Source organism: Ochotona curzoniae, unplaced genomic scaffold (assembly GCF_017591425.1).
Source record: "Ochotona curzoniae isolate NIBS_2020 unplaced genomic scaffold, NIBS_Ocur_1.0 patch216, whole genome shotgun sequence".
NCBI lineage: Eukaryota > Metazoa > Chordata > Mammalia > Lagomorpha > Ochotonidae > Ochotona > Ochotona curzoniae.
In genome coordinates, this window is record NW_024466769.1 from 831,577 (window position 1) to 848,833 (window position 17,257).

Consider the following 17,257-nt stretch of genomic DNA (forward strand, 5'->3'; position numbering starts at 1 on the left):
CTCGGGAGTGGGAAGTCCCAGCCCGTGCCCCAGCAGACTGGGGAGCGTGTGAGAACCAGCATCTGTACTCTGTCCTAGAAAGAATAGGGAGCTTGTGATCTGCTGAAGTGGGACTTGTGCCCTCAACTATTCCACTCATGGCAGAAAAGGTAGACTGTCAGACTGACCAGCACTTTCTCCAATCAGCTCGCAGCTGGTAGTTGGGATGTCTATCTAGTTGATTTTATGACTGATCTGTGGAATCTGGAACACAGGGAGCAAGAGGGAGAGGGGCCATTAGAGGAATTGGCCAGGCAGTTTCCCCATGCCCAGAGGGACTGAACATCTAGCTGCGCGTGACAACCTGCCTGGGACTGGTTACAACAGATGGCCTGATAGTGCAGAAGACAGGTATCTCCTAAGGGCCTTCCAGGCAGGCTGGTGACAGCTCACTCACAGCGCTGCTGCCTGCCTAGATGGCCAGATTTTGCCAATGGTTGACTGTTGCCGGGGATCACACCCAGTCCGAGGTGAACTGTGTAACCCTGTGTAAATTTCAGGGAATTTCAGGCCCACCGACTAACAGACTTGTTTTGCCCTTCTAGGCAGCTTGGAGCTACAACTCACTGTCCACCTCGCTAAGTTCACTATATGCTTGGGGGGCCTCTGGCCTCTTATCACCCTACAGATAGTGTCGTCAGTGGGATGACGACAATTACTAGGAGAGACAGGTGGAACGAGTCACATGCCAGCCGACCACCAGCAAGATAAGCACAGCTGCTGGCCTTGACGGGTTCTATGTAATTATGGACTGTCTGTTCTAGCAGAATGCCAGCTTCTGGCAGGGGCCCAGAACGTTAGAGAACAGTGATGGGCTTGAAGGACCCGATGGTCAATAGCCTGGGGCTGTGATGAGCCGCTTGAGAAATGTCAGGCTGGCTCAGCCAATGGCAGGTGGCATGGAGACATAATTGTCCCTCTAGTTGCTATGGCTCTGCTCTGGGGGGCCTAGCTGGAGTGGTGTGCGTGGGGTGTAACCAATGGCAGCTTGTCCTGACCTAATCATAGCGTGCCTGCCTGAGGCCACAGCTGAGTGCAGGAGCTGAGAAGAGGATCTACCCAGTAGCTGGTTCCAGGGCGAGAGCAGAAGGCGTCGGGGGGACTGTTCGAGTGGCCTGCGACGACGGACGCGGACTAGACCGTCTGTGAGAACGACAGCCTGGCTAACAGCTGGGTGCCTGTGCCTCCAGGCAGTCGCAGCTGGCCCAGGACACAAACGGATGCTGCCTTGGACTCACAGAGGGTGTGAGGGAGGAGGGGGTCTGGCCAGACACCTGCCTGGGGTGACTGACCCATCATCTATTTGAATTGGGTGACCGACTGGGCAGCTGTCCGTGGCGCTGATCCATTTTGGGAGTCACGGCGTGCTTGGGGTTAAAATGTGATGACGGACTGACTGACGGAGGTAATTGGGGGTCTGACAAGACGGAGAATCCCCCGTACGACTGGCTGACAACGTGATTGGCTACCGGCGTGACAGACAGACCAACGAACGGGGCAGGGCCTCCGGCACCCTCAACTACTGCCGCCACCGCCCAGACGCACTCTGGGAAAGCGCGGCGAGCACCCGCCTCCGGGACCGAGCCGGAGAGCGGGGAGGGGTCCGGTCACGGCTCGCCGGTTGGTCCTCGCCGGTGCTGCTGGCGGCGATGCGTGGCCAATAGGCTGCGCGTTCCCGGCCACGCCCGCGCGAGCTCTCTTCTCGCGAGGCCGGCTAGGCCCGAATGTCGTTAGCCGTGGGGAAAGATGGCGGAAAATTTAAAAGGTGAAGCAGTGGTGGCAGAGGCGCGGGCTTGCTGGCCGGGCCGGGTGGGCTGGAGGGGTGGCGTCGCGGGCTCGGGCACCTGGCGTGTGAGGCCACGGAGCCCGGAGCCGGAAACCCGGCGCCGAAAGGAAGGGGGATCGGGGAGAGCGGGCCTGGCGCGCGGGGCTGGGCGGGGCTGAGGGGAGTGGGCGCGCGCCTCGGAACGCGGTGGCCGCGGGGCGCTGGGGAGGCGAGGGGGACGCGCGCCGCACAGCGCGACCGGAGTGGCGCGCGCACGCGCGGGGGCTTGTAGCCGGCGAGGGGCGCCTCGCCCGCGCGCGGGAAAATCGGCCCCCGGTGACCGTTACCCGCACGGTGTCCACGCGAGACGCCGGAAGGGGAGGGAAGAAGGGGATACGAATCCCCCCCTACCTTGGTGTCGGGAAGACAGGGAGTGGGTGATGGAGGAAAGCTCTGAGCCAGAGGCATCCCCCCAGCAGGAAGGCAATGGGGGGCCTCCTTTGGGGAAGAGCTGCGCTCCCCACCATGTGCAAGGAAAGCAGGGTGCCCATGTTAGGGTGCTGCCCTGTGTGCCTCCAGCTGTGAGGAGTCTGCGATCCACAAGTGGGAGGCGAACCTGTGCGGGACAGCAGAGCCCAGCTGTGGTCAGCGACTGGCATCCCTGGCAGGAGATGTTAGCTGGGACCACTTGCGGTGAGAAGAGTGGGTTTCACGTGCTTGCGAAGGGATTGCATCACAGGGATAGGAAAGCGTGGGCTTGGGCTCAGTCTCCACTAGGCCTCACCTAGAGGGTGGGGGGAGCCCATGGAATAATTACGAAAAGCTCCTGGAGATTTTTAGTTGTGACATCTAGGATGTTTCGTTATGGGTTTAAATAGGTTCAAGTTTTGGAACGGCAGGTAGCAAATATTAACCATTTTCGAAAGATGCAGTAGAACATGGTGTGATTATGCTGAAAGTGTTTTGTGATTTGATTTGATCAAATGGCTTTTAAGAGCATATTAATTAAGAATGTGCCTAGCATCAGAAAGATATTTGCGGAAATGCCCTGTTGCTGAAGGTAGCTTGGAGATGGTCTTGGTAGCCCCGGCAAACACTCCAGGTCTGTTTTTAAGAAGCAGTGTCTGATCTGTATGGCTTTACCTTGTTGCTGAATCCAGAGCATATCCAACATGAAGTTTCCACCTTGCACAAAAATGTGGATGAGGCAGAAAGTCAGGATGTGGTGTGGAAAAGACATACTTGTGGGTTGAAAGCTCCCAAACTAATCGCTCAGGGTAGCTGCTCGTAATATACAATCCTGTATTCACAATTTCAAAGTCTGAATGTGGAAAGCTTTGTCTGAAATTTGGCACCATTTGTAGCAAAAGAAGATAAGACAGGACTGTTCAGTGAAGGTATTGTATCTTTGTTTCAGTTGTTTGTGATGTGTGTGAATCTTTTGTACTACAGAAGCATTAATGCGTTGGATTATGGTTTGATGTCCCTGACCAGGCTGGAGGTGGGTGGCTGTGTGGGTGGCGTTTGAAGTGGATGAGCCATAACCTAGAGCTACACTTCTAATTTTAATTCAATTTAAAAAGCTAAATTCTAGAAACATCTGCCCAGGAGTTCCCAATGGGGATTGGGGACCATTCCTTCCAGTTAGGCCTTTGTTTAGTGACCTGGGGGCTTAATCCCATTTCCTCCCCACCCCACCCCCTTCCTGGGCAGTGCAACCACCTGAGATGGGGGTTTAAAGAGATGCAGAGATAAGGGTGATCGAGAATCTAAGTAGTTTAGGAATAGTGCAGAGGAAGTCTGAAGCCCCTGGGAAGAATCCGTTAGGACCATCCAGATAGCAATTGCCTCTTTTAACTTCACTGCCCCAGGGTTAGTGCTGGGCAATGAGCACCTGGGGTTAGCTGGAGGAGGAAGCCCAATGGAGTCAATTTCTCCCCAACCCTGTCTGGCTGTCCATAACAGTCCTTCCCACCCCCCTGTTGCAGGTTGCAGTGTGTGTTGCAAGTCTTCTTGGAATCAGCTGCAGGACCTGTGCCGCCTGGCCAAGCTCTCATGTCCTGCCCTGGGCATCTCTAAGAGAAACCTCTATGACTTTGAAGTCGAGTACCTGTGTGATTACAAGAAGATTCGAGTGAGTGTGTACTAATGAGGCCCTGGTGGGAGGGGGTGGGTTCCCCCCATCCAGCCCAACACACACACACACACACACTCTCTCTCTCTCTCTCTCTCTCTCTCTCTCTCTCTCTCTCTGCTGGTATTTATGAAATGGAATTTCTTCCTCCTGGTTCTAAAAATTGCATTGAGTAGATTCTCATTCCCGTTTTACAAGTAGGGAGACTCAACGCTTTCCGAGGGATAGTGGGAAACAGGAGACAGGGTGAATCACTAAAGAAATCCCTATTCCCACGACCTTAAGAAGGTAAAACCAATTGCAGAGACAGATGTTGAGCCCAGGAGCCCAGCTGATGCTAGCTAAGGTCCCTATGTGCTTTCAGGATGGCCCAATTCCTTGGGATCTTGCACACCCCAGGGGGAGACCAGGAAGAAGCTCCTGACTTTGGACCAGCCCAACTCTGGCTGTTGCAGCCTTTTGGGTAGTGAACCAGCAAATGGAAGATCTCTCTGTCTCTCCCTCTTTGTTAACTCTGTAACTCTTAAAAGGCCCAGAACTAACAAACTTGTATTTGAGTCTGGTTTATCTAAGTTCTCAGCACACTTTCCTCATCTGTAAAACCCGGATGACCAATAGCACCTACTTCATAGAGACTAGGGAGAATTAAGTTAGTAAATAGTCTTTACTTAGATTGTTTAGAACAATACCCACTACATGCATAATGACTGCCAGAGAGAATGTTAGTTCCTTTCCTATTTTATACCTAAGGAAGCTGCAGTGCAGTGCAGTGGAATTTCTTGCCTGAAGGTAGCCCAGGTAGCTAGGGAGCTGTGGGTTGAGGGTGTGGACCCGGGCTGTTTAACCTGCACCTGCTGTTGGCTGCTCCCCTCCAGCTGCCTCTCAGCACCCACAGCTCTCTCCCTGTGGCTGCTGTGTGGAGGGCAGGCTGTGGGCTGAGTGTGATGAGGGTTTAAACGGTTCAGAGTCTGGGTGGATTTTGAAGGTGAGGCTAGCAGGACGTGCCAAGACAGATGGATGTGGAGAATATGAGGAAAAGTGATCAGGAAGGAGCTGGCGAGAGGGAAGACAGAGGAGGGAGGAGATCTGAGAGATTCAAGGCCAACTTCAAATTGGGCTGAGTGGTAAGATGGTAAGGGGAAGGGCAGGGCTGGAACCCCATTTTCTTTCTCGCAAGCCCATCCCAGAAAAGGGGTGCGTTGGGTGTTCCCAGTCAGCTATGCATGGGAATACCACTGGGGGCCAGCCCAAAGGGCTTGCCGCTCACAGCGTCACTGTCCGGCCCACCCCTCCCCGCCTGCCCCCAACAGGAACAAGAGTACTACCTGGTAAAATGGCGCGGCTACCCAGACTCTGAGAGCACCTGGGAGCCCCGACAGAATCTCAAGTGTGTGCGCATCCTCAAGCAGTTCCACAAGGACTTGGAGAGGGAGCTGCTGCGGCGGCACCAGCGCTCAAAGCCACCCCGGCATCTGGACCCAAGCTTGGCCAACTACCTGGTGCAGAAAGCCAAGCAGAGACTGGCGCTTCAGCGCTGGGAGGAGGAGCTCAATGCCAAGCGCAGCCACCTGGGACGCATCACGGTGGAGAATGAGGTGGACCTCGATGGCCCCCCGCGGGCCTTTGTGTACATCAATGAGTACCGTGTTGGGGAGGGCATCACCCTCAACCAGGTAGCCGTGGGCTGTGAGTGCCAGGACTGTCTGTGGGCACCCACTGGTGGCTGCTGCCCTGGGGCATCACTGCACAAATTTGCCTACAACGACCAGGGTCAGGTGCGGCTGCGAGCTGGGCTGCCCATCTATGAGTGCAACTCCCGGTGCCGCTGTGGCTATGACTGCCCAAACCGCGTGGTGCAGAAGGGCATCCGCTATGACCTCTGCATCTTCCGCACAGACGATGGGCGTGGCTGGGGAGTACGCACGCTGGAGAAGATCCGCAAGAACAGCTTCGTCATGGAGTACGTGGGAGAGGTAGGGAGATGGGGTGTGTGTGTGTGTGTGTGTGTGTGTGTGTGTCTCTTACCCTGTGTCCGCAGTGTGCACCTTAAACTCCCTGCTTCCCCTGTGGCTAAGGCTGAGGCAGGGCAGGGCTACTATTCCATGCCAGTGACACCACAGCCCGCCTGGTCCTGCCAGCTGTTCAGAGAGCACTTAAAAATCCTTCCCAGTGGGGCGGGTTTCCTAGGGTCCCTAGCAAAGCAGAAGGGGAGGAACCAAGACACAGACAGCATGGCTTGGTGCCTGCCTGCACCACCTGAAAGGCACTTTCCCTTGTCTGGCTCTGGTCTGGCTTATTGCTGGACAGCTTGTGTTCCAAAAGAACCCCCTTCCTAGTGTGTCCGGAAGGGGCACAGGCAGAGTGGTGTTGGATAGCGACATTCCTTGCACATAGGCTACCTACTTCCTCCCCAATGCTTGCAGGACACGGGGCCATTATAGTTGTCCCCAAGGCCTTAGGGGCTGCATCCAATAGAAGTTTGTTTACCCGTGGAGCAGTCCTGTGTGACTGTGCTGCTGGGTGTCTTCTTGCATTGGGAGTCATTTGAGCAACCCTGAGTCTGCCAAGGTGACCCCCGCAAACCTCCTTATATCTCCGTAAGCCCCTTAGGGATGTGATAATGGCCGGGAAATGATGGGAACTGGCTTGAAGGTGTCCACACTGCAGTGACAACATATCCTACAGTGTCAACACCGGCAATGGAGAGGCTCCTGCGTGGAGGAGCCATGGAGTGGGGAGGCTGAAGCCCAGAGGGTAGAGAGACTCTTGAGGCACAGTACAGGGGAACAGTCTGGTACAGTTCCTCTCCCTCCCACCCCCCATAACTCTGCGAGTCTTCTGGAGGGAGTGCCCTCATGCCAAACAGTGGATATGACTGTCTATAGGAAGCAGGTAGCCACAGGCCAGGGAGCTTCTGACAGTATGAGAGGTCCCGATGGTGTGTGGGAAGAGGGGTCCATATCCACAGTGACCCCCAGCTTGAGCCCTCCACACTCTACGCGTCTCTGCTAGTCTGGTTTAGGAAATGTCCACACCTGTCCTGGTACTGGGGCCAGGGGACGAAAGCAGCTGCCTCATCCTGGAGGGATCTAGACGGGCTGGAGGAGACTGGGTCTAGACCTAAGAGCAAGCACCCTACCAGTTGGGCAGTAGTAGGGTATAGAGCCTGCAGGATGCTGCCAGGCCTGCAGGCCATCCTGAGCCTCCCTGAACTGGCATCTCGAAGGACAGCTATCTACACACTGGATCCTGGCAGCTGGGCGGAGGGGACCTTGCACTCCCCGACCCCCAGGCAGCCTCCCAGGGTGCTGGCCCTGCCACCCACCTGCTTGCTCCCCCTTAGTTGCCCTCGCTCCCTCTTTGAGCATTCCAGAGCCCTTGTCACACACTGCTCTTGCCCCCTCTGGTTATTTTCACATTCTCTTGTGCTATTTCTTGACCTCCCTCTTGACATGTTTGGTGACTTCCGGGCCCCCTCCACCTTGCCCCACCAAGACCTATGGGTCCTCATGATGGCCACAGGTTTCCAGGCTACACCAGAAGCAAAGTCATCCCACACCCCCACTGCTCCCCCTAGCCCCCACAAAGATGCAGTGCAGTGAAGCTGTTGAGCAGCCACATGCATACATTCGGGAGCCTGACTACCTCAGCTCAAATGCCAACCCCCTCCATGCATTAACAGTCGCTTGGCCTATTTGTATCTCAGTTTGCTAATCTAGAAAGTGGGACAGATAATAGCACCCACCTCCTACACTTGTTAGAAGCATTTAACAGGCTGTTACATGCCCATCCCTTGAACAACATTCAGAAGACAAACTTTAACGTAGTTGTTAACCGGTATGATCCGAAATTCAGAAAATCCAAATTGCCCAGAAAACCAAAGAATTTTCCTAACCCACCTGGTTTCAAAACTCAACTTGACCTTATAGGGCCTATTTGTAGTCTATTTATCCCTCTTGGGGTGAATATTAATAAATTTGGTTGTATAAATGCTAGTTTTCAAAAGGTTTACTGCTTTTTATTTGAAAGGCAGAGTTGGAGAGGGACAGATAAAGAGATCTTTCATCTGCTGGTTCACTCCCCAAATGCCTACAATGGCCAGAGCTGGGCTGGTCCAAAACCAGGAGCTTCTTCCTGATCTCTCCCACATGTGTGCAGGGTCCCAAGGACTTGGGCCATCCTCTGCTGCCTTCCCAGGCCACAAGCAAGGAGCTAGATCAGACATGGAGCAGCCAGTACTCAAACTGGCGCCCATATGGGATGCCAGTGGCACAGATGGAGACAGCCTACTAAGTCATGATGCTGACCCCTAAATACTGTTTGACCCGATTATGTGGTGCTGCTCAAGACACTCCATCCCCCACACCCACATGCCATGCTATCCTTCCACTTGGGAGGGGACACAGAGCATCTAGACGCAGCCCCGGGAGCTTTTCTTGCAGCCCTTCCACATTCGGTGGCTGTTTTCACATTCCTGCCCATCTCTCAGATATTCTCTTGATATTCTAACATGTCTGAAATGCAGGTGAGCTTTAGGGAATTTAATTAAACAGCAGGGTTTGATTTAGCTGGGAGCAGTCTGTCCTTTCCCTCGTTCCTGGCAAGGAGCACAGAAGAGAAGGGTGTCTACTCTTAGATTTCATAAACCCCTCCCATCATTGCTCGGGGTGTCCCCAGCACACCTTTCCTACCTGCAGTGCTGGCTGGGTTTCTGTCACTCTCATTCCCCTTCTGTAGATGAGAAGATGGAGAGGTGTAGTTACTTGGTGAGAGTCACAACACTAGGGAAGTAGGGGGAAAGAAAAAGGCCTGAGTATGTAAAGCTGTGGCTCTGTCAGGCCTGGTGGCTTTTCACGGAGTGGCAGGAGTAGGGTGGGGTGCATTAAGGAAACAGGCATAAGAGGAAGAACAGCCAGGATCCCTCAACGGGGCGGGGTGGGGGGAGGCAGAGCAGCAGCAGGCTTCCAGCCGGCTAGTTCCTGTTCCACATCAGCCCTTCAGCCCTCTCTCCCCACTGCCAGCTTAGAGCCCATTTCCCCCTAGCTCTCTGAAGAGCTGCTTGGGCACAGAGATGGGGTACCCGAAAAGAAGACTGGGAAGGAGGGAGCCGTTTGTGCCCTGGAGGGCTTGCTGGATGACTCACTCCTTGAGAGACTGGGGGAGCAGGTAGGGGCAGAACAGGTGGGCAAATGGAGGCTAGGGAGCAGGCAGGCATTCCCCCTGGCTTCTAGAAGGGCTGCTCACAACCTCCCATCCTGCCACCGAGCCAGCAGAGGCTTCCCTTTGATCCCAGGGGCTAGCAGGCCCGGGAAGGCCGCCCAGAGCAGGAAACATCTGAGCGACTCCCACAAGGAACACCATGTGCTCTCCCGGAGGTCCTGGGGAACTAGACCTTGAAAAACTCTGCCTCAGAATGCCTGTGTGGTTCTCAAGTGGTGTCCTTGAGGAGACAGCCCCCACTCCTGGAGCTGCTGTGACAGCTCTCTGAGGATCTACAGCTTGCTTGAGAGGAACTTGGCCCTTTTCCACTGGCTATCACACTCCGACCCTGAACACTCTATCCTGCCCACATGCCACACTCGCTGTGCTGTGTGCACTGTGTTGTGGGTGTCGGAGTCCATCTCTCCTGGAGCCCCTGAAGCTGAGTCTCACCCTCCCAGCTGGGACCTCTGCAGGCTGGCTTTATGTACACATAGGCTTCAAGCAAAGCACAATGGATGAATGAGTGAATGAACAAATGAATAAAAAGTGGGGCATGAAGGAGCCAGGGTTTCTGAACAAAGAGGTGGAGTGTGGGGCATGAAGGAGCCAGGGTTTCTGAACAAAGAGGTGGAGTGTGGGCCAGTGAGCCAAAAGGTGGAGATGGCAGGGTAGGCGGCCACGGATCCGAGGGCATCAGCATGCTTGCCGTGGCTCAAGAAGCCTGTTAGCAGGAGCTTGGTCCCCAGCCCCTGTGAAGAGAGTGCCACAGGAGAGTCCAGTCGATGCCACGAAAGTCTGTGTCCTGTGCTAGCATGGGGTGGGCAGAAGGTGCGCAGTGGATCTGCGACACAAAGAAAATGACAAAGAAAGAGATGTGGTGGAGAAGACTGTGAGCTGTCACCAGGACACAAGCCGCTGGGTCAGGAAGCAGAGTTACCGCACATCCACTGTATGCTGTGCTTTGTCCTGGTGCTGGCGGAGACGGGGAGGGCACTCCAGCGTGGGGAGGGGACAGTCCTGGGAACAGTGGGACCCTCAGCCTGAGCCAGGCCTTGACATTTGTACCCTTTAGGTCTGTCAAAGGCTGCAGTCACTGGTGCCGTGGGGGAGAAAGTGTGGATGGGGAGGGGCAGTTGGAGAATGTACTGGCAACATGTGGGAGACAGGACAGGTGGGCTGGTGTGGTGTGGTGGCTGCACTTTGGCTGGTACAGGCAGGACAGCTGGGGAGGAGGAGACATGGAGGGGAGGCCACCGCTGTCCTCGAGCTGCTGGTGCCAGCAGTGTGTGGCCAGCGGAGCTGTTAGCTGAACTCTCTTTTCCCTCTCCCCCACCCCTCCCCCGTTCACTGTGTGTCTTTAAGTTTTTGGCTTTAGCCTCTTGTTATCTTGGTCTCCAGAGCTCTTGGCCTTGGACTTCTTCCAGGAGTCTTGGTCTTCTCCCTGGATCCTGGGATCTCTTCTGCTAACATTCGGTCTGTTGTCTCTTCCCTTTGTGCCCCCGCCTCCCCTCTCCGCCGCCCCCTCCGTCCTGTGTTCTTTTTCTTCTCATTGCCCCTGTCCTTCTGGCCTTTTGCAAACACAAGCTATTCTGTATTTTGCCCTGGGTCAGCCTGACTTCATTGTGCCCCAGGTCTCTTTGCCTGTGTTCTGGCTCGCTCATGCTCTATCTTGCTGTCTCTCTCTCTCCTCCTCTCTCCTCCCTCTCCCCTGACATGCCCCTGCGCTCAGGGCCTCTTGCTCTGTCTCAAGAGTACAGGAAGTTCTGGGATGTCTCGCAGGCAGGAATGTTTCTTTTGTCCTCACTGGCTCTTATGCCAGCCTCTGGCTCATTGCAGGGCCCTTCATGCCGTCGGAGGCCTGAGGACACGCGGGCAGTGCCCTGAGAAGGCACCGCAGCCCGGCTGTGTTGGCAGCTGGCCTTCCTGAGCAGTGGTGACCCACCCTTCTCCACCTTGCTTTGCCCTTTCCCCAGATCATTACCTCAGAGGAGGCGGAGCGGAGGGGCCAGATCTATGACCGCCAGGGAGCCACCTACCTCTTCGACCTGGACTACGTGGAGGATGTATATACCGTGGATGCTGCCTATTATGGCAACATCTCCCACTTCGTCAACCATAGTGTGGGTACTCCCAGCAGGTGGGCTTGGGGCCAGGACTGGGCAGCCCGGGTGCCTCCTCACTTCTCCCCCCTCCCCGCTGTTCTTTCTTGTCCAGTGTGACCCCAACCTGCAGGTGTACAACGTCTTCATAGACAACCTCGATGAACGGCTTCCCCGCATCGCTTTCTTTGCCACAAGAACCATCCGGGCAGGCGAGGAACTCACCTTTGATTACAACATGCAAGGTGGGGGTAGCAAGGGACTGGGGGCAGAGGCACCCAGTATCATGGCACGTGAGGCTCACCCGTCACACAGAACCCATGGGAGATGCTTTAGCAGGAGCTCTTCACACAATGCACCCCATACTCTCAGGCTCCCATCTTGATTTCTGGATTCCTGCCTACCCCTTGTGGCTGTTTATTCCCACTCCTTCAACTGCACCCAGCCCAGAGACCCTCCAAAGGTCTTCCCTTAGCCTCCCCAGCAGCACTGTTACCCGCAAGCCTGCCCTACCCCTCACCCACCCTGGCCTTCCTCATTCCAAGCCTACAGCCTGAAGCCAGCCCTCTCTTCCATAATCTGTTCCCTTCTGCCACACCCAGGGCAGCTCCCTAGCAGGGGAGTCCATGCCCCAATCCCCACAGGCCCTCACTTGCTCCCAACAGTGCCTCCTGCACTGACCTGAACATCCCTGCCCCAGGGCTAAGCCATGGCCGGAACTCCAAACCACCAGACCTCAGACCCCTCCCACTTCAGGTCTCTGACTGCTCTCAGCCCCAGGATCCCAGGGTCTCATGGTAGAAGGGGTCATGGGACACTTCGCCTGGACCGTCTAACAACTTTCCTTTTCCCTCCCTACCTCCCTTCTCCCCCCACCCCATCCTGCCCGTCGGCGGCTCTGACTCCACAGTGGACCCCGTGGACATGGAGAGTACCCGCATGGACTCCAACTTTGGCCTGGCTGGGCTCCCTGGCTCCCCGAAGAAGCGAGTCCGTATTGAATGCAAGTGTGGGACTGAATCCTGCCGCAAATACCTCTTCTAGCCCTTGGAAGTCTGCGGCCAGATTGCCGGAGGCCTAAAGCTGTCTGCTCCTTGCCCATTGCTGCCCTTCCTGGCCGTGGGGAACAGCTGCCAGGGCTTTGCCTGCCTCCACCTGTCCCCCACCTCCCGCCACCTGCTCTAGGGGCGGGCCTACAGGGAGGACTGACTCCAGGAGTCCCTTTCCCTGGCCCAGTCCCATCTGTGGGTTGCACTTACAAGCCCCTGCCCACCTCCAGAAGTCAGTTTTTGACGGCAGGGGTTTCTGCAGTCGGGATTCATGGAAACCTCCACTGGAGGTCTGAGGGGGTAAGCTGCAGCCCAGCTTTCCTCTCCCCCTAGAAAAGCTGTTTGTTTTTGCACCTGCTTCTGTCTGAAGGCTGAGGCATCTGTTGCAGGCCTCCGCCCTAGTGCCCCCGGGCAGCCTTCCTCCCCTCCTCCCCTGATATGAAGCTACTTCCTCGCCACCGCCACTGCAGAAGCTATCCCTAATGAAAGAAGGGGGACTCGTTCCGTTTCCCACACTGCCACATGTTGGCCCAGAGAGCTGTACAGGGGCCATGCAGCTTGAAACGTGGACCCCCTCCATGCGTACACACACACGCCTATGGAAGGCGAGTGGGTGCTGGCGGCCCACTGACTGGTGAGAGGAAGGCAGCCCAGATGCTGCCAGCCCTGACAGTGGGCTGCACCAAGCTCTCTGCTTTCTGGAGAGTACAGAGGAGCTGCCCTGGGGCACGATGTCTGCTGGAACTGCTTGGAGCTGGAAGCAAGAGCTAGATAATCTGTAGATAGCACTTAGGACAATGTGCATTGTTGGGGGGGCAGGGGGCAGGGCAGAGGTGCCAGGCAATGGGGAGAGCACCTGGTCCACGTGGATTGTCTCAGGGAAGCCTTGAAAACCACGGAGGTGGATCCCAGGAAAGAGCCCATTGGTTACAAGGTGAAGTACATGCCCGGGGGTGGAAGAGGAAGGGAACATAGTCAGTAGGCTATGGTGGGGTGAGAGGAAAGTTCCTGCCAGCCCCGACTATCTGTGTTCACTGTAGGCCCACTGGTCTCTGAAGTTAGCTGCCTACAAATGTACAAAAGGCCAAGGTTCGGTTGCCTGCCTCGCCCCCTGCCCCCTGAGCCTGTGGGATCTCCCCTAGGAAGCCTTTTCCTGACTACCTGTGCCCAGAATGCCCCTCCATGAGACCGTACACTCTGCTCTCAAGATGCCAGGTCTGTGCGTGTGTCTGTCTTGCCTCTCCCTGCTCCTTAGACCTTCAGGCATGGACTGCCCCTGCTTCTGGTGTGTATCCCCCAGCCCTACTACTCAGCTTGGAGTAGGCATCAATAAAGTGAAATGTTGACCGCAAAAGGCCTAGTAAACAGGACTGGGGATGGGAGGGGATGGGGAGAAGAAAGGCTGGGAACCGGGGGTCCTTAAACCTCACCCATCCAACCCTAACCCTCCTCCATTTCAGCCCACACGGTATGTTCCCTGTACCATCTACATGACATCTTGTCCTAATGTAAACTTGGCTGATTCTGTAATGTGTACGGATACTCAAATCTAAGCCTGTCACTGTCCAGTTAGACAAACCATCATCACCCAACATGACCAAACCAAAATAACAAAGCAGAGGAAGGGCCATGGGGGAGATGCAGTGATGTACAAAACCCTAGCTGGCCTCCTGCTGTTCCTTGGCATTCCTTGAGCCTCTGCCCTTGCAGCCTGCCGACAATACTCAAAGGGAAAGGCCTGTTCAAAACTTCCACAGATATTTACCAAGCACCTGATGTGGGTGGGCTCAAGTGTAAACAGAGAACAAAGGTACAGTGTTGCAAAAATACTTGCCTGTCATCTTCCCTCAGCCTGAAGGTGAGGCTGTGGTCTTGGGTTTTGCTCAGAGGCAAAAAACCCAAACATCCCAAAGACCTCATATCCTGAGACAAAGATCCATCCCCAAATTCCCAGCGCATGCACACACAGGCATGCATGCACGGGGCAAGCTGGGACTCGGGCCTCCAGATGGCTCCTACACCTTGGACCTGGAACACTGACCCCACACCTTTTGGAGACCTCATACTCTGAGGCAGACCTCAGGTAACAGCCAGGCTTCCAGGAAATGGCTACAAGCACCCAAACTGGCATTTGGACCAAAAAAGGCTTTCCTCGTGCAGTGGAGGTAGAGACCTAACAACCTGGGAGGCCACCATGCACACTCGCCACAGCAAGTGTGACTCCCATGCTGCCTGGGCTAGCCCTCTCTCCCTGCCCGAGCAGCGGAGCCTGCCCAGCCGGAACTAGGTCCTGTTGGAACCCCCTGAGAGCCCTAACACTCTGAGCCAGATGACTGAGGGCCCCTGAGCAGTACGGTGGGCAGCCCCTAGACCCCACTCCCTCTAGCATGCAGTGCCACAGGCCCCAGAGCAGCCCAACTCGGAGGATTGACACCGTTGGGGACAGACCTCTAGCCTGCACTTTCTGACAGGTTTTGAACAGCTCTGAGTCATGGCAGCCAAGGAATAGGCAGCCAGTGCTTTGTAACACACATGCACACACAACTCAGGGGGCTCACAGTCTGGGGAATGCCAAAAAGCTCAGAGTTCAAGCCAAGATTCAGTAATTTCTCAGTGGATGCACAAACTGGGACCAAGATGGGCCAAGAGTTTGCAGAGCTTGCACCCTCAGCACCACATGAGAAAGCTCTGGAATCACTGCCTCAGGACTGAGGGCCCTAACTTGCTGCAGAGCTGCCACCCCTAGCATGCAGCTCCCTGTTCAGAGGTGTCATATACAGGACAGTTTTTCCTCACGTAGCTCACAGCTGCTGTATGCTGAGACATGGCCCCAAGCAGCTCAGAAGCCTCACCCAGGGGTTCCCTGAAGAGCTCGGAGACCTGAAACTCTGGACTCCAATCCCTTAGGACACCTTGCACTCCTGCCTGCAGTAACTCGGGTCATATGGTCCGAGCATAACCCCCAAACAGCTTTGACATGTCCTGCCCTAGGCTTAGATTCCCCAGGTGGCTCAAAATCTTCCTACTTTAAGCTGGATCATTAGAGGACTCTGAAATACCACACCCTTGAAACCATTTGTGGAATCTGAACTTTGGGCTCATGTCCACAAAGACTTCTGATAGCTAACAATCACAGACCCAGATTAATTCACACTCCCAGCCAAACGGGCCACAAACAGCAGTTCAGTCCTTGTGGTTTTGTTGGTGGTGGTTTGTCTGTTTTTTTTATTATTTTTACCTGAAAGTTGCACAGAGGGAGAGAAAGAAGTCTTGCACCCAATGATTCACTCCCCAAATGGCTGCAATAACTAAAGCTGGGCTGGTCAGAAACCAGGAGCTTCCTCCCAGGTCTCCCTTATGGGTGCAGGGTCCAAGGACTTTAGGCCATCCTCCACTGCTTTGCCAGACTATAAGCAGGGAGCTGGATTGGAAGTGTAGCACTGGGATTTGAACCTGTACCCATATGGGATGCCATCACACCAGGTGGAGGCTTAATCTATGCCACAGCACCAGCTGCAGAGTTAGACAACTGTCTACCCTATGACACAGAGCTCCAAACAGCTCAGTGACCTAATATCCTGGATAGAAACCCTCAAACATTTCAGAAACATTAGAAACTGATGCGAGAACCCTATACTGCCCAGAGACTTCAAACCCTGAAAACAGACTCCCTAATGAGTCAGACGCCTACCCAGGAAATGAGGCTTCCCAAAAGGAGTTACCTCATCCTTGGGAACAATCCGACAGTTGAAAGACACAATGACCAGAGACCCATCAAACCTTAGAGACCTTAAACCTGGGATGTGGGGGGGAAATACTTCACAGCTGAAAATGTTTTCTAAGCAGGTGGAGGAACTCAGAAACCAAGCAGGGTTAGGGATCATGTGAAGTAGGACTCGGACAAACCACAGAGAATAAGCTAGGGGCTCTCCCCACCACCCCAAAATGTAGATCAGAAAGTGCTCAGACCCCTCAAATTATGGGATTCAAGAAATCCTTCTGAAACTTGGGGTATTGACGCCCCGCCCCCAATATAATTCACAGAATGAATATGCTGGATGCAAAACATGAAATAACTCAGAGACCAGAAATTGTGGGGGCTCACTTCCCACCCCCAACAGATGAGATATGTCACATCCTAGATGTGAGGCCAGCAGTGGCTCAGGGAGCTGGGCTGCTGTGACACACACAGCTTAGATGACTCAGCTTCTCAGGAGCTCGTGGCCGGGGACCTGAGGCCGTGCATCCTGTAACACCCAGGAAGATCCAAAACACCATGCAAGGCAACACAGATGCTCATGGCCACTTCAGAGATGTAACAGCCCACACACCAATCCTCAACCTCCATTCCCGGGGACCCACACCCACAAACAGATCTGAGTTGTCACACTCCAGGCCATGATGACCCCCTGCCTGCTGGGGTTCCAGGAAGAATGTGGTATCAGGCCCACAGGAAGGTCATACGCATGTTGCTTGGGATGTGCACGCATGCGTAAGGACAGTATGTGAGGAGAAACCCTGAGCTGAGCTCTCAACCTCCACCATGATTCACTCATCACTGCCAGGTGAGTGAATCACAAGCTCAACAGCACAGCCAGAAATGGGCAGGGGCTCTCCCAGCCATGTCACAGGCTCATGAAGAAAGACCAGCAAGCACACACCTCCACCCCATCCCACTGCATGGGGGAACCAACCCTTACACATCCAGGGAGCTTATCGCGTTGACACACCTACCCACAAACAAAGCAGAGCTCTCCAGCCCTCTAACGCAGTCACAGTCACGTCGGCAACCTCACAAGCCAGGCAGACACCAGGGACTGATCACAGACTGATCACAGACCCATAAAGACCTCCGATCACACGCCAGCACACATGCCAGACACCTTCACCATCAGACATGCACACATACATACACACACCGCAGGGACAAACACTTCGTCAGATGTAAACCACAAACAGGTGATACACT

The 17,257-nt window shown here is 54.9% G+C and overlaps 1 protein-coding gene across 2 annotated transcripts; it reads left to right on the plus strand.

Moving 5' to 3' along the window:
• Positions 1 to 890: 890 nt before the first annotated feature.
• LOC121166747 (histone-lysine N-methyltransferase SUV39H1) lies at positions 891 to 12,708 on the plus strand. 2 transcript variants are annotated; one of them, XM_040996021.1, is made up of 6 exons: positions 891 to 933; positions 3,793 to 3,938; positions 5,249 to 5,911; positions 11,114 to 11,260; positions 11,355 to 11,484; positions 12,150 to 12,708. In XM_040996021.1, exons 1-6 carry the CDS (start codon positions 891 to 893, stop codon positions 12,281 to 12,283), a joined length of 1,263 nt encoding a protein of 420 aa, XP_040851955.1. In that variant the 3' UTR covers positions 12,284 to 12,708. The 2 variants fall into 2 exon arrangements, with proteins under 2 accessions (XP_040851955.1, XP_040851956.1); XM_040996022.1 differs by lacking the exon at positions 891 to 933 and adding an exon at positions 1,632 to 1,804.
• Positions 12,709 to 17,257: the final 4,549 nt, after the last annotated feature.

What these genes read in the sequence shown, in the direction of transcription:
- LOC121166747 (XM_040996021.1), top strand. Translation starts at nt 891, where the DNA reads ATGAGCCGCTTGAGAAATGTCAGGCTGGCTCAGCCAATGGCAG. An exon ending in GCTGGCTCAGCCAATGGCAG is followed by an intron (nt 934 to 3,792) that starts GTGGCATGGAGA and finishes CCCCTGTTGCAG; the next exon opens with GTTGCAGTGTGTGTTGCAAG. An exon ending in CCCACTTCGTCAACCATAGT is followed by an intron (nt 11,261 to 11,354) that starts GTGGGTACTCCC and finishes TTTCTTGTCCAG; the next exon opens with TGTGACCCCAACCTGCAGGT.